We start from the raw sequence: 17,252 nt of genomic DNA, 5'->3' as shown, positions 1-17,252 counted from the left end.
GAGGATTTGCCTGTCATTCTCAAAACCTTTATTTCAACCGCTAACAGCACAAAACACAGAACCCGATCAAACATTTGTTTACAATGTCCATAAACTAGAAATTACCAAGTGCCCATAGATACACCATACACAATATGCTCTCAGTACTACAATGAGTAGTTTCAAGAACAAACTAACATAACAAGATGAATACTAATAGATGCTTCCTGGGGACCTCAGCGTAAGAGGACACACACATGGCCCATCGGATCTGCTTCCAGAAGAGGGGCGACTTCAGGGACAGAACAGAGCGATGTCTGGGATGCAGTAACTTATGTCAAGCAGGAAACTGCCAGAAGACAATGGGACACAACGGCTCAGGCAGAGCCCGGGGGCTACTCGCCTGGAGCTACATCCCCCAGTTCTTGCCTCGATACTGACAAAGACAAAAGATGCTGTCCGTTAGACTGACCTCAGCCTGAGATGTTTTGATCCTCAAATTCAAGGGCTCAAGTGACCTTCCCATGTTAGCCTTGTAAGTAACTGAGACTACAGACGTCTACCAGCATGCCCCTGTGAACTTCATTTTTTATTAAAGCTCAAACAGCCTAATGCTAACTGTTTTTTTTCCAGAGGTCAAAAAGAAAAGAAAAATGGACACACTTTAACTGATTCTTTTTTTTACAAAGCTACTTAGAACAAGTGAGGATTAAAGCATTGCCGCTTTTAAAGCGTTGGCTTGGTCATGCCTCCAGAGCACCTAGCATGGTACTGCATGCAGCTGGCACATGCCAGATGTATGTGTAAGCATGTATCACAGCATGCACTGTACAGGTGAAGAAGAGTACCTTCCACAGTGGTCCCTGCAGATGATGATATAACACTTCATCAAGGGCCTTTGATGTCTAAGATCTGTAGATGCTGGCTGCCCAGTCCCCAGCCTTCACACTTCCTCAGAACCATTCTCACAGCACTAGAAAGTTTTTTGTTCACATTGGAAATTTATTTGTAACCTTTCAATTGTCAATAGTAAAATAAGACATTTGTTTTATGAAGGGGAAGTTGTGTCAGAAGAATGTAAAGTGGTAAATTCTCAACACCAGAAGAGGGAAGGACTGTACTGGGTCACACATGGCATCTTCTGAAGGGGACAGAAATGCTCTAGTTCTCTCTCACCTGCAGAACATCACCTGATAAAACTCAGTGAGTTGATTGTACATGTTACATGGATGACATTTACCATAACTGCATGATACATTCATAAAACTGAGGGAAATTTAGGTTTTTAAGAAAGCAAGACTATGCAGGTGAGTCTGAGTAGATGGATGAGTGTGGGAGTGTATTCTCAGTGAAACCCCCACAGGATCCCACCTAGACAATGGGGAATGACACAGGGGTTTGCTGTTACTTAATTTAAAAAAAACAAAACAAAACAACTCAGAACATTCAGAGTACACAGAGTGAGGACTTGTTGCCAGTGCCCCTAAGACACTCAGTGCCAAGAGCATCTTCTGTTCCTTCAGACGGGTTTGCTATATACACTTTGGCCCAAGACACGCGACCAGTCTCCTCTGACGCACTGGTCTGAAACTGCTCCTCCCTTAACGAGCTTCTCGATGTCCACAGAGCAGACCCGTGGGCTGGAGACAGTGCAGGAGATAAAGGGTTTGCTGAACAAGCATGTGGGCCTGAGGTCAGGTCCCCAGCACCCACGTGAAACTGGGACACGGTGGTATGTCCCTGTGATCCCAGGGGGTAGAGACAGGAGGATGGCATGCAAGCAGAGGCTCTCTGGCCAGTCAGTCTAGTCAGACTATGACCTCCAGGTTCAGTATGAGAGAACCTGTCTCAAAGCTACAGTAGAAAACAATAGACGCCTATGTTGGTCTTGAGCCTCTACAAGCATATGCAGCTATACACGCATGCCCGCCAGTACAGAGGGCCCGAGTTCTGAATATCATCAGCCTCTTTAAAATTTTATGTGTATGCATGTTTTGCTCACATGTACGCATGATGCCTCATGCCCTAGGATGCCAGGAGAGGCATTGGATCCCTTAGAATTGAAGTTATGAGTGGTTGGCTGAGAGCCACAGTGAGTGCTGGGAATTGAACCTGAGTCCTCTGGAAGAGCAGCCAGCACTCATAATGACTAAGCCATCTCACCAGTCTCTCTTTGATACTCTTATGATTTATGACTTGGATTATGTAAGCTATTAGCTCTAAGTGGTTCTCTCATAATGGGTACTTCAAAGGTCTTTTTACAATTTTTCAAAATTATGCACAGTACTAAGTGACTAAGTGCATTAAAATTTATGTATATAAAATCTAGAGGTACAGATACACGGACACTTTGGTCTGTGATGCTAACGTGCCCTACCAAACATGAATTCCTATTTAGTCATCCATTTCTCAGAGCTCTGCCATGAACTCTACACTTTCAACAGATGAAAGGAATTCTCAAACTTGTTTCTAATTCCTAATTCATGAGCGAGCTTCAGATTTGACATTAATATTTCTTTTTAAAATGTATCTTTATTTGCGTTTTCATAGATATTTGGTTTGGGGTGACCATCATCCCTCACCCTTTCCTGTCCCCCAACTCCCTGACTTCCATCCCCACGTAGACGCTTTTCTAGTGGGTCAGTGGTCTTCTGTCTATCGGTGCCGATGTCATCTTGCTGTGCCAAAGGCAGAAGAGCGAGCTCCAGGACCCACCCTCTCACGATGCTGCACTCCCTAACCAAGCAGCTCTCCTCAGCTCAGCGTCACTCAGCAACCATGGTTAGGCCATGGTGGGGAGGCAGAAGAAAGTGAAAGGTACATTATTTCCAAGTCACTAGTGGGAACATGAAGCCTGGAGTGTCTGACTCGGATTCTCCCTCTTTCCCTGTCTTATGGGAAATTTCAACAACCTGGAAGATTCAAGCGGAATACACAGGAGCCAGGCTCTGTGGGAAGAAATGGCTCCCATGCCACCCTCAGAGAAAAACACAAGTATCAGCATTTTAGGCACTGATTGTGGGGTGTCGCTCAGAATTCAACTCACGCTCAACTTCAGTCTTAAGAATGTTTAATTAGAGAGCAGATCATCTGGCCCTACAGGTTAATGGCTTCTTCACGACATGTTCCTAAGAGACAGCCCTTGGATCTTCTGTGAAATTCATGGAGCAATTCAGGTACCCAAAACTATGTAAAACATTATTCTGTAGCTTTGCTATGGTAACAATGATAACTTCTAAATTCTATCTAGGAAATAAGGAGGTTAGATGAGTTTCTTGTCCCCAACCTGCCAGATAAAATATAAACAATGTTTGAGCTCTCCTTACTAGAGTAATTAAGAGCAAGAGGTAAAGATGCTCACAAAGTTATAGGGATGTTCACTGTCCTGGACTGATTTCTACTCCAATTCTAATCCTGAAGAATTAACAACTGCTGTACACACAGGCTCATGTAAAGAGACTTCAGCAAAGGGTTTATTCCAATAGAAGTGTGAGGAGACATCTTAATGAGCTTATTCAACAGATTAAATGAATTATAACCTAGTGTTATTTTATTAACCAGTACTAACAATGGTCATTTATCTAGTAAACACCCTAATGCCATGCACTGTGATGTTTAATAACACAATCCTTGCACTAAGCCTGGGAACAGGCATTAGTGTTGTCGCCTTTGATAAATGAGGGAACTGATACCTAGGGAGAGGATCACCAGAGTCCCACAGCTGGGAAGATAATACCTCTGGCCTCAAAGCTCACTTGCACTGAAGTGCACATACATACACACAGAACCACACACATATACATACTTAAAAATGAAATGAATCTTTAAAACGATGTTATGTTCAAAATGTATCCAGCAATAATTACATCATTTGAACCCTTAAGCACTTTACTAAACTTGCACAGAAATGAATTCTATAAGAAAGGCAATATCCTAAATTTCTCCTTTAAGTTATATTGCTTATGATTCAGTTTCTAAAATTATTAACAATTACACATGTTAAATAAATGTGTGCGAATATATGGATATGTGTATATGTACATTTACATGTATGTTTTATAAGTATATATACATATGTATATATTATTGCATGTAAAAATCGTATGGGAAAACTTTTTCAATAAAACTAACTAAATTTGAAAAAAAGTAAACCGTTGTAAACAGGTCATATTTTTAGGGAGCATTTTTACCTTTCCTCTTTTTAACATTTTTATTTATGTATGAGTGTATATGTGTGTGTGCACACGCATAAGTTTTGTATAAAGAGTCGGTTCTCTTTTTGGGTCCCAGGATTGCCAGCAGTGACAGGAGGCCCCTTTACCAGCTGAGCCATCTCACAAGCCCCACTTGGTTTCTATTGTATCTATGAATTCTTATTCGAAAAAATTATCAACAGTTTAATTTTATGTCTGGTCTGTTAGTCTAACACTGAAACAGTTCAAATTGAACTGTTGGAAATGAAGCTCTCTACTCGAGCCAACCCACAGGCTGCTGCGTGGCCAGTACGCTATTCTTGCAGAGTCACCAACCCTTTCTTACCAGAATCTTGGCTCCCACGGTATTGGAATCACTGTTATAACATGGATCTGCATTAAAACCCACCAACTGAAGCCAATCAAGTAGCTAAGGATCTATGTGCAGCTCTGAGGTTCTATGTGCAAACCTCGCCTGGCTTTTTTCTCGGTCACCAAGGATCCAAGGCCCGGTCCTCCGCTCGTGCAGTGAAGCCTTGCACTGCACTGCGCCGACTGAATCCATGTTCCCAACCTTACACTTAGATTCCTATTTCTCTGTATGACCCAGGTTTCCTGTGCTCAGATTCACAGTGGTTTAAATTAATCTAATAAAAAACTGTTATAAAGACTCACTTGAAAGCACTTACTCTAAGTAGAACTGAATTCTACTTTATTTTACTCAAACACCTTCCTTATAAGACTTTCTTACCTCTCAAATTACAAGCTCAGAAGGAAAAGCCTCTGCACCTAGTGCTATACTGTTTTCTCACTGCATCGAGGAACCGCCTGGAGACGTGCCAGTGCTCTAACTATCCCCGATGGTCATTTTGCAGTTTCTGAAACGCTGCAGTTCATATTTACCTATTTATTAACACCACTCTATAGTCCCGAGTTTTACAAAATGGAAAGGAAGTCAATGAATAAATAGCATACCAAGTTTTGGTAAACCTAATTTTTGGTTCCTTATTGCCATATATTCCTCCAACCAACACATAAACTGGACAGTCCCCTTCCTAAGAGAAAAGCCCACGTAACAGGGATCAATCAGATCAGAATAAGTAAAGGCTTTCAAGTGAGTCTTAATACCAAGATTTTTATTAGATTAATTTAAACAAGATTTTCTTTATTAACTTAAACCACTGTGAATCTGAGCGCAGGAAACTTGTGTCTTACAGAGAAATAGGAATCCAAATGCGTGAGCTGGGAACATGGATTCAGTCAGTAGAGGGTTTTACTTCACAAGCTGAGGACTTGGCACTGGATCCTCAGTGCCCAAGAAAAAAGCCAGGAAAGGTTTGCACATACAACCTCGGAGCTGGGGAGGGAGGGAACACACAGGTCCCTGGAATTCCCTGGCCATCCAGATGGACAAATCACCCAGCAGGAGTTCAGTGAGAGATTCTGCCTTGAAAAACAAGCCACCTAGTATCTTCCTGTGGCTTCTGCAGATATGTGCATGTGCACATGGTGGGTGGGTATGCTAGTGCACACGCATGCACACACACACGCATCTGCACAAAGGAGCAGAAGCTTTGAAGGAGCCAATATATGCCAGTGTGCAAGGCATGTCTTCCGGTGCATTTGCTACTGCTGAGGGTGCATTGAAACATGCCGAACTCCTAAACACTAACTTGCACAATTCATAGCTATCTTAGAAGATAATGAAATATTTTATAAAGTTATCAGCCACAAGTAGAGCCATGCTGTTCTAAGAACATTACGTTTAGGATTATAATAAATCCTATGGCAAGAGATGGACATATTGTAAAATGCAGGATACTTTTAAACCTATTAGAGAACATTCCTGTGCATAACATATTCAAATGACTTTTAAAAATTAAGATTGTCGGGGTTGGGGATTTGGCTCAGTGGTAGAGCGCTTGCCTAGCAAGCGCAAGGCCCTGGGTTCGGTCCCCAGCTCCGAAAAAAAAAAAAAAAAAAAAAAGAAAAGAAAAACAAAAATTAAGATTGTCTCAAAAACCACCCCAAAATTCTTATTTTCCCACATGGTATTCCTGGGAATAATAGAAACACTCAAATTATCATAAGACAATATTAATTACAAGGAACAGTTATTAGCACATTAGCTGCCTATTAGTGATAGATATGCTCAAAATAAAAAGTATAATAAAAGTAAAGAGAATACAACAAGAAAAAGCAATTCATTCTTGTAAACTCAGGGCAAACAGACGGAATAAAACAGTGCCCTGATGCAGAGCTCCAAAATAAAGCCATCTCAGAGACGAATGCAATCACTGTTACCCACTTGCTGCCAATTACAAGTTTCCAAATCGAAATTACAACAGGCCTGCATACCAAGTTCATCGTGCAAACTGCTACCGCCTACAGCAGATGCATGGTCATGTGAGGCGTCTAAGTGGACACTCCCTTTTCTCACCAGCAAGGAGGCACTAGCACTGAGCACTGCAGCCTGGGATGGGGGGCGGGACTGGACTTTGACCTGGGCTGTGGACTGCTGGCCTTGCTGACCATCTTGAAGGCTAGGAGAGAACATGGATTGGGGAGACATTACAGGGAAGAAAAGAGAAAACAATAGCTAGAGTGAAAGCAATACAGAACACTGATTTCAAAAATGACACTTTTCAAATAACCTAAGAGCCAAGAAGCTTTGTACAGTTACAGTTTACAGTTGTTTTTGTCCTTACCCATCTGATTCACAGAGGAGAGCAGTAAATACTCAGTACAGAGGTTAACTGTCAAGCTCAGCTTTGTTCCAGCTCAAACGGACTAGATTCCAGAGTGAAGAAGAGAGAGCAAGGAGCCTGGAGTGTACGCAAGACATGTGGCTCGGTGCTGGGCTCCTACACCTTACCTTGTAATAACTTTGCAGCTTTCCCGCTAACGTTCTAAGATCTCAGATTCAGATCAATAAAACAATTTCTACACATTGTGAAAACCAAAGAATCTCTATCAAATCAACCAAATATAACAGTAAACAAAGAATACCACAAACTAACACAAAAGAACCAAAAAACAAGACTCAGCTGAGTGAAACACGGCTTTATAAATTACTATTTATAATAGCTCCCATATTCTAGAATAAGGGTACATGTGTTACACACAAAACATACATAAAAACCATGTTCTCATCACCAACTGTTACATTCTTTCCCAGACCATATTGTAATCTCATTAACAAGTATCCATTATTTTAGAAAATCTTAACAACTGGGACACCTTAATTTCTCAAAGATATTCTAGTAGTTTCATAAATTTTATAAAATTTAAAAGTTAGTATTTTGTTAGTATAAATTTATTTTATCATTTATAAAACTAATTTTCCTATATTATTTACTCATTTACTTTTATGATTACTTAAGATACTATGAATGCCATTATTAACATTAGTAATACAAGATTTACTCTAACTTAAGCTGATGAAATTCCTGAAATGTTTTAACTGTCATACATCTTTCTACACACAATGCCCCAGCAGTGTTTCCCTCTGTGAATGTAAGTGTACTCTGAGCAGTTCCAGAGGCTGTCCCTAACATAACTAGGCACTAGAGCAAAAAGAACGCTACCCAGGGAGGTCTTGCTTAGCTTAGCATTTCTAACAATGTCATTTCCTAAGGCTCTGACCCTTGAATCCACTGCAATCAAAGCCCTAGACACTGCTGGCTGACTGAGGTGAAGGCTGTCTACAGCAATCGTATACTGTAAACTACACTGACACAGCCATCATCCCTGGGATCTTTAAATTCTACTTCTTCACCCGTGCCAACTGTGTTTCAGGTACAATCACCACACATCACAGTTAGTAGCCACCAAAGTGGTCAGCTGCTAATAGTGAGTGCTTGCCAAACAGGACAGCATGTACTGCTGACCAGTTCTGTCACAAAAGGCCTACATTAGCATGTTCGCTGCAGGTCTGACTCAGCCACTGAGAAGCCACGTTCTAAGGAGCAAGCCTGCACACGGTTGTTGTTCACGCTGGCTCACTTAGCCACTTAGCAGTTTCCTTAGAATATTTTCCCAGCAGCTATCAGACAGGTCACGAGATTGGTCACGCAACTCAGTGGCACAGTCTTTGCCCACACGTGTCAAACCATAGGCTCATCTCCAGCACTACAGACTTAAAAAAGAAAAAAAGCCGACCTTGTTAATTAAACAGTTTCATTTTCTATACATGGCTGATGTGTCCCTCTTCATCAGCAGCATCTAAACTTATCCATGAACCTCATCAAAAGGAACAGGTTTCACACAAGAAGAAAATCCCATTAAAATATTATGGACTTTCAGCTTATAACTCAACCAAAAAAATTGTACTCTAAATTTTCTATCAGTCTTTTTTCACTTAAAGTCGAAAGAAAGATCACATGAAAACTAGCCACACTTTAATGTGAACATATCTGAAGATGTTCTAGTCGTCAAACTACCAATGCACAATGTCAACCAAATATACAATGTTTTCAAAATAAAGCAATGTATCAAAGTCCACTCCCAAATAAATTAGTCAGAATCTATTGTTGTAACTATGGCATTTTAAACACCAAAAGATGCTAACAAGCATTTATACCCTCACTTCCTGCTGTCAAAGCCCTCATGAGCAACAGGGAAAGCTGGCTCTTAGCACACATGGCCAAGAGTCAGATGCCCAAAGGGGTGCTATCATGGCCATGCTGTGAACACAACTTTTTTCTTCCTTCCTCTTCATTTCTTTTTTACGGTAGTAAATCCTTTATCACACAGTAAAAGGAAATCTAAGTCTGTCATATGGGCTGGCAAGGAGGCATACGGATTTAAATGCAGACATAGAGCTGGTCCTGGCCATCCCCTCCTCGATACACCAAGGAAGTGCCTGGCAATTCTACCTCACACTGTCAGTTACCTTAGTGTCTCTCCAACTAAAATGTAAATTCTCAGAGTATTACTACATTATGCCAAAGAATATGCAGGTTCCAGAGGAAAAAATTCATCCGAACACAAAATGACCCCATGGATTTCTAACCACGTATTCTCAAAACTGAGCGTAACCTCATTTTATTATAGATGGTTTAACCTCACATTTTAGATGAAGCTAGAGATACACTAAAGCAGTTGCTCTTCACCAAGATGACTTCCGTCTACTCCGCCTTCCAAGGCCTTGGAAATATGACATGTAGGGTGATAAATAGCAAACTTTATATTATAAAGAGTTTTTAACATTTGTCTTTTTTTATTAGCTCTAGGCACTAAGAAGAATTAACTAGGGCCTATAAAACCTACCTATAAAGCTATTTTAATTAAAAAATTTTAAATAATTCTTAAGGAGCTTATTATAATAAGACCTGAATAAGCATACAAACTCTCTTTGTAAAAACGTTGCTCATTTAATCCTAATTCCTGTACATATACATTTTATCGCATTACTTTTGGAGTGGTTAGATTACCAATGTTTATAATGACCTAGCATAGTCTCTTTTTCTGAATTTTTGCTTTCTTTGATTCTGTCTACCTACAGTCAACAGCAATCCAAAAACATTAAGTTGAAAAATTCAGAAATAAACATTCATACTGTTTAATTCTTTAATATAGCTGATTTCTCCATTTTGTTAGTAGTTACTGTTCATTTCTTGCTGAATTTATAGCTCACACTGCACCATAAGAAGGAATCAAAGCGGGGAGGGGGTGGAGGCTGGGGGGGATGGCTGGGGGAGTGTATTACACACACGGTTCTGTCTTAGCCATGGTTTCAAGGTGTTGTATGGACTTTTAGACCACTTCCACCCCACCCCTGGATAAGGGGAGCGATTACAGAAGACTGGGCTGGTATTTACAAAGCAACTGTGGTGAAGGCAGTGCCACACCTGCTCTAGTCGTTTTTGACAAAAGGTTTTCCCAAAGTTTCAATAGCCATTCTAGTCTCTACTTATTAAGGATAACATTATTATTCAGTTGTGCACACTGTAAAGTAGCTTTACTGAGGAAGTTTCCAATTGCCAGGGTCATTTACTAAGTTGGTATTTCTCCTAACTCTTTACAGCTACATTCTACTTTTATCTCACCCATAATAAGGTCCATCTATACAGACACATGCAAGTTTTGTACTGGAAATACTCTGGAGTCTCAACAAGACCTGCACGTCACTGGAAGGTGACTGAAAGCCACTGGAAGGTGACTTTCAAGCAGCCAAACGAAAGCCCTTAGAAGTAAATTCTCAACTATTAAACTCTAGAGAGGCAGGAGAGTCCTGCGTGACTGGCTGGAGTTGGAAGGGTGACTCTAGCATTCCACCAGGCCGAGGACGAAGCCTACCCTGTCCACATTTGTTGGGCAAGTGAGACTCAGAAGGCATATTCATGGCAAAGAATGAAAAATTTAAGAGCAAACAGCTAAAGCTGTTTATGAAAGGAAAACAGAGGGAGCAGGGAGGCAAAGGCACTGTCTCCAGCAGGTGCTATGCAAGGGCAGCAGAGGAGGTTAGAAAGAACCGAGTGGGCGATGCACATTCGGCCCTGCACACGGCTCTGTGCCCCACATTCACTAGCAGGAAGAAAAGTCCTGCGGGCAGGAAAGGAGGGAGAGGACACAGCAGCGGAAGGCCCACAAAAGTTTCTCCAACAAATGTATCTTTAAATTGGCTACATTCCTTTATGCTTTAACTATTAGCACTATCTACATATGTTTTATCAAGTTGTATATTATTTAAGAAACTAGGAAATGAACATGAAATTCCTGGTCTACTGTACAGCTCAACAACAAAGGAAACAAAGCGTTTTAAGTCCCAGGGGGTATAAAGGGAATTTTAAAATAGGATTTTGCTATTCTGAAAATCAGGTTTGAGAAGGGAAGGGGGAATGTTTTTGTCTTCCAGAAGCTTCCTTACAAGGCTGGGAAGTTCGCATTAGAACGTGGCATGAAAACAACTTTCACACTGCAAGATGTGCGTACTGCATAAGCACACACAGGGTGTGATATTCATGTTTGTCCTTTTAAATAAAGCACAAGTCTTTTGAGAAGGTCTTCATAGTTCTAAATCAAAACATGGACTCTAAATACTTAAAAATGCAATGGAGATTATCTTCAAGATCATAAATGCATGTTCTCTAGGTTGAGAATATTGGAAAATGAAATGCTTTAAGTACATGATAGAGGTTGAGAAATTCCACACATCTCTACATGTAAACAGGTATATATCTGACCATACTTTACATAAATAAAATTGTTTGTATCCAGTACTTGGTTCCAATTTTACAGTATAAATAAATAAATAAACGTACTCTTCTAGTGACATGGGCTACTCAAACTGACTTCATACAGTGAGATCTGATTTCTACTTCTTAATAAGGTCACCACTTGTTCTGTAACTGTTCATACTTAACATTGTAAAATCATTACATTAATATAATTATGTTAGAGTAGGAAACATAATAAATCTAACTTAACAGGTATGTTTTCACTTCTATTGTCGCTAATGTGCTTTTGCAACTTTCAAACTGGGCAAAGTCAGTCTGTCAGCTTTGTTAAACAGTGCAACATAAGGCATGCTAATGCAAGGCTCACGGGCGCATGCAGAGGGAACCTAACAGAACTGAAGATACACAGGAGAGAGAGAAAGAGAGAAAGAAAAGCAAGCTTCCTGCAAAGCTTTCCCAGGTCAGAAAGGACAGGTCAGAAGGTTCACCGCATGCATGCCGAACTTGGTGGAACTGTAAAATACCGTACCTTAGGGGTGGTCCGATGAGCAAGGTAGGAGGGGTAGGGTTACTCCCTGCATTGTGCCGGCGCCGTACTGCCTGGCGCCTAAATGTGCTGCGTTCCCGGCGAAAGGCCACTGCCTCCTCGCTGGCCTGTGCTGCTGCAGCAAGACAGACTTAGGTCAAACAGGAGCCTAGGTCAGAGATGAAAAGCAGCCGAGCCCGTCTGCTTCTGCACTGCCCACCCTCGCAGGTCTTCTGCCACACTGGTGTGTGTACGCAAGTACGTATGTGCCCTTTCTTCTAAGTCAGATCCCCAACTTCCTATTCTGAGACCACTGCTGCTTTAAATGTTTTCTAAAAGCCTCTTTATTTTTGGCATATCTCCATTTTCCCCTTAATTAAGTCGGCCTTTTAAAAGTTGCTGGTTTCCCGACCGGCATGGAACACTTGCTTCTTTCCTTGGGAGACTAGTAAAAGCAGCACCAACACACAGATAACCCCTGACATGGACGGGGCCCAACCATCAACCATCATTAGTTTAAAGCACCAAGGGTCAAAAGTACATTAACACACAGAGCACTGGGCTCAGCACGGTGTACCACAGAGGGCTCCAGTCCCCCTCAAAGCTGACTGGGAGCTGTGACCTGTGGCTGCTGCAGCCCAAGACTGAACCAGCAGTCTACTGTCTGTCGCTCACCCAGGATAGAGCAAACTCCAAAACTCAAAGTATGTTTCTACTGAAGTAGCACCTCTGTATCTATCGCCAGGAGGGTAAAAAGCGTTTGACAATCTGACTGCAGACTGACCGTCCACTGTCGACGCCAAGGAGGGGGTAGTGAGTGCACTGCCCCTCCAGCGCCCAGGCTACAGTTCTGTCACTGACGGCAAGGTGGCAGAGCCAGTGTGTCAAACATTCACGGTAACAGACATATCTCAACTGGAAAATGCTTCACCAAAACTCTATTTACAGACTTTAAGGCCATGCTTAACTCCACTCAGCCCCAGGAGGCAGATGCACAAAGTGATTTCCAGACCTCAACATGGAGCACTTGATCCTCCCCAGTAATCTAGGTATTCCGGGACTCTCTGGACTTTGAGAAAGATGTTTTCATGCTACATATGAGTAAACTACATAAAAAAGAAGTTCACACTGTTTCCAGACATAAAAGGACTTTTAATGTGCTAAAGCTGTATGTGAAAAAATCAAAATGTCCAATGAAAACCATGAAGCTGATGGAATCTGGTCTGTGCTGATGCAGTAGTCACTAACCAGGCAGGAGTGGCTATTTAATTTTATATTAATGGAAACAAAAATTCGGCTATTCATTCCTGAGCCACATCCAAACACTCAGTAGTAACATGGTGTGAGTGCGACCACTGCTAGCCAACTCCAACACAGGGCACTGCCACACGGCAGACAGCAGATGCAGAGCTGCAGAGCGCACTCTGACTGCCGACAACACAACCTCCATGAAATGGAAACCCAGTCTGCATCATCAGAGAAACACGCAGCAGGACAGGGACCAGGTTAAGACCAAACCAGGCCGGGAAGGCAGGCCCGCAATGAGGTGACACCTGAGGAGGTGAGCCAGCTTACAGTACAATTACTAGCTGGGAACTCAAGAGCTACCTTGTAAACTACTATACTAAAAATTTCTATTCAACAGTTTAAACTACATCCTATTTTTTTTAAAACCGACCATCACTTACAGCAAACTATTATAATCAATTTTACTGGTTGAAGCAACTTCATTATAGAACCTTCAAACGCGCTCTGTTCTGTTGCAAATAGAAAGAAAATTAAACCCAGACAAAATTTATGAGCTAACTCTGGGACAGCAGCATGTGATCATTGACTACGAAAACAGGAAAAGAGAAATGGTTTTCTTTATTAATCTGTTTCTATTGAAGACTTAGTGGTATTACTTTTACAGAAAAGCTAAGACTTGAAGAAAGACAAGAAACAGAACAGAACAGAACAGAACAGAACAGAACAGAACAGAACAGAACAGAACAGAACAGAACACCATTCAAACAAAAAGATATGGAGTGCCCATTTTCAGTCAATAAAAAAAAAAAGACCTGTTGGCTGTGTTGGAGAGATGGGTCCGAGAGCACTGCTACTCTTCCAGAGCACCTGGGTCTGACTCCCAGCGTCCACAGCGACTCAGAACCATGTCTACAGCTCTAGTTTCAGGGGAACTGATGACTTCATCTGGCCTCTGCAGATACTAGGCACACGCACAGCACACAGATTCAGGCAAACCTTTCATATAAAATAATAATCACAATATACTTTGGCTTCTTAAAAATAGACACCTTTAATTTTACACATTCATATTTTAATCTGTAAAACTTAGATAAATCACTTATTCCTTTTAATTATGTGTACGTGCGTATGTTTGTGTTGGAATGTGCACATTGGTGTAGGTACCCAATAGAGGCCAGAGGTCAGTTTTGGATTCCCGTGAGCTGGAGTGCTGAGAAACACTCTGGTCCTCTGCAGGAGTACTGTGTGCTCCTAACCTCTCAGAGCCACTGCTCCAACCCCTCCCTGAAAACGTATCAAGATGAGAGATTAGGCATTTACCGAATGTTACACTCTCTACATATATTTTACTCAGAAATGGGCTTCACAACCTATTGTTACAGGGATTTTCAGAATGTTCTATGTAACAACTGCCGTAACAACAGCTAGGACCACACATGCATCTAAAAGCAAGGTGCTTTAATCTATGGTCATAGTAAATACGACTAAGCGAAGCCATCCAAGGAATGTGCTTCTTGTATAGAATGCCTGTGCTTAAGACCGAGGCTTAAGTGAGTAGTTGTACGGGAGCCAAAAGGTGGTCAGGGCATCTTTAAAGCTTAAAGTAGATTCTTCTAAGCACAGTTACACACACTTTAACCACACTGAAGGTAAACTAAAGACAACTGAGGCATACTCTGTACGTGTGTGTGTGTGTGTGTGTGTGTGTGTGTGTGTGTGTACGCGCACACCTATGGTCAAGTGTAGTCACCCAAGCATGCATTCTTAGAGGCAAGAGGTCCAGAAGGTTAAGAGGCCAATGTTAAATGCTTCCTCCGCCTTGCTTTCTGAGATAAGACCTTTTACTTAACAGGGAGCTCACGACTTGACTAGCCAGACAGCCAGAAGACCCCCAGACCTAGCCAACACCACAACCCTGTACACCACAGCATTCCACTCTTACACAGGCACTGAGGATCTGAACTTAGGTCCTTGTGTTTTCTCTGCAAGCCCTTTACCTAATAAGTAGTCCCCCAGCCATTTCTGAATCATTCAAGTTTACAAGAGAGAAAACATTTTAAAAATAACAGGAGGAAGCCTCTGGGGAATCAAATCCTAGTCCTTGGGGAAAAGTTTCTTCTTTTTAAAATTAGGACACCAGAGGGGAGGGAAAAAATGTTACAAAAATCTATGGACGTTTGTACTTTAGCATTGCATAAAACTATCTTCTAGCAAATAAATAAGTAAATTATTCGAATCTTAAGTCTATGAAATGTAAACAGTGAAAAACTTAGCACTCTAGGCAGAACTAATTTGTATGCATATGTGGGTAAAGTACAAAGCTTAAGTCCAAGTGGATCAAGGACCTCCACATCAAACCAGACACACTCAAACTAATAGAAGAAAAACTAGGGAAGCATCTGGAACACATGGGCACTGGAAAAAATTTCCTGAACAAAACACCAATGGCTTACGCTCTAAGATCAAGAATCGACAAATGGGATCTCATAAAACTGCAAAGCTTCTGTAAGGCAAAGGACACTGTGGTTAGGACAAAACGGCAACCAACAGATTGGGAAAAGGTCTTTACCAATCCTACAACAGATAGAGGCCTTATATCCAAAATATACAAAGAACTCAAGAAGTTAGACCGCAGGGAAACAAATAACCCTATTAAAAAATGGGGCTCAGAGCTAAACAAAGAATTCACAGCTGAGGAATGCCGAATGGCTGAGAAACACCTAAAGAAATGTTCAACATCTTTAGTCATAAGGGAAATGCAAATCAAAACAACCCTGAGATTTCACCTCACACCAGTGAGAATGGCTAAGATCAAAAACTCAGGGGACAGCAGATGCTGGCGAGGATGCGGAGAAAGAGGAACACTCCTCCATTGTTGGTGGGGTTGCAAACTGGTACAACCATTCTGGAAATCAGTCTGGAGGATCCTCAGAAAATTGGACATTGAACTGCCTGAGGATCCAGCTATACCTCTCTTGGGCATATACCCAAAAGATTCCCCAACATATAAAAAAGACACGTGCTCCACTATGTTCATTGCAGCCTTATTTATAATAGCCAGAAGCTGGAAAGAACCCAGATGCCCTTCAACAGAGGAATGGATACAGAAAATGTGGTACATCTACACAATGGAATATTACTCAGCTATCAAAAACAACGGCTTTATGAAATTCGTAGGCAAATGGTTGGAACTGGAAAACATCATCCTGAGTGAGCTAACCCAATCACAGAAAGACATACATGGTATGCACTCATTGATAAGTGGCTATTAGCCCAAATGCTTGAATTACCCTAGATCCCTAGAACAAACGAAACTCAAGACGGATGATCAAAACGTGAATGCTTCACTCCTTCTTTAAAAGGGGAACAAGAATACCCTTGGCAGGGAAGAGAGAGGCAAAGATTAAAACAGAGACTGAAGGAACACCCATTCTGAGCCTGCCCCACATGTGGCCCATACATATACAGCCACCCAATTAGACAAGATGGATGAAGCAAAGAAGTGCAGACCGACAGGAGCCGGATGTAGATCGCTCCTGAGAGACACAGCCAGAATACAGCAAATACAGAGGCGAATACCAGCAGCATACCACTGAACTGAGACTAGAACCCCCGTTGAAGGAATCAGAGAAAGAACTGGAAGAGCTTGAAGGGGCTCGAGACCCCATATGTACAACAATGCCAAGCAACCAGAGCTTCCAGGGACTAAGCCACTAACTAAAGACTATACATGGACTGACCCTGGACTCTGACCTCATAGGTAGCAATGAATATCCTAGTAAGAGCACCAGTGGAAGGGGAAGCCCTGGGTCCTGCTAAGACTGAACCCCCAGTGAACTAGACTGGTGGGGGGAGGGTGGCAATGGGGGGAGGGTTGGGAGGGGAACACCCATAAGGAAGGGGAGGGGGGAGGGGGATGTTTGCCCGGATACCGGGAAAGGGAATAACACTCGAAATGTATATAAGAAATACTCAAGTTAATAAAAAAAAAAAAAGAAAAGAAAAAAAAAAGAAAAATTCAGAATCATTCCAGTAATTAAAACTATAAGACATATAAAAATTTTAGGGATATATTTTAATTTAAGTATGTTTTATCACAAGTCTTGATTTTCTAATGACTTCCTT

At 41.6% G+C, this 17,252-nt stretch overlaps 1 protein-coding gene across 17 annotated transcripts in view; it reads right to left on the bottom strand.

Annotated features, from left to right (window-relative positions):
* The window catches only part of Pcnx1 (pecanex 1), a 137,192-nt gene that overhangs the window by 58,517 nt on the left and 61,423 nt on the right, over nucleotides 1–17,252 (bottom strand). For 4 of the 17 annotated variants that reach the window (XM_087553286.1, XM_087553288.1, NM_001170347.1 and 1 more), the window contains 2 exon segments: nucleotides 11,883–12,015; nucleotides 6,531–6,715 (listed from right to left, as the gene is read on the bottom strand). The exons of 5 other annotated variants lie outside the window; for them this stretch is intronic. In XM_087553286.1, the coding sequence (XP_087409412.1) occupies nucleotides 6,531–6,715; nucleotides 11,883–12,015 (318 nt within the window). 17 annotated transcript variants of the gene reach the window in all.

The sequence above is a fragment of the Rattus norvegicus genome, chromosome 6, assembly GCF_021556685.1.
Source record: "Rattus norvegicus strain SHRSP/BbbUtx chromosome 6, alternate assembly SHRSP_T2T, whole genome shotgun sequence".
Taxonomy (NCBI): Eukaryota; Metazoa; Chordata; class Mammalia; order Rodentia; family Muridae; genus Rattus; species Rattus norvegicus.
This window is presented reverse-complemented; position numbering and strand designations above follow the sequence as displayed.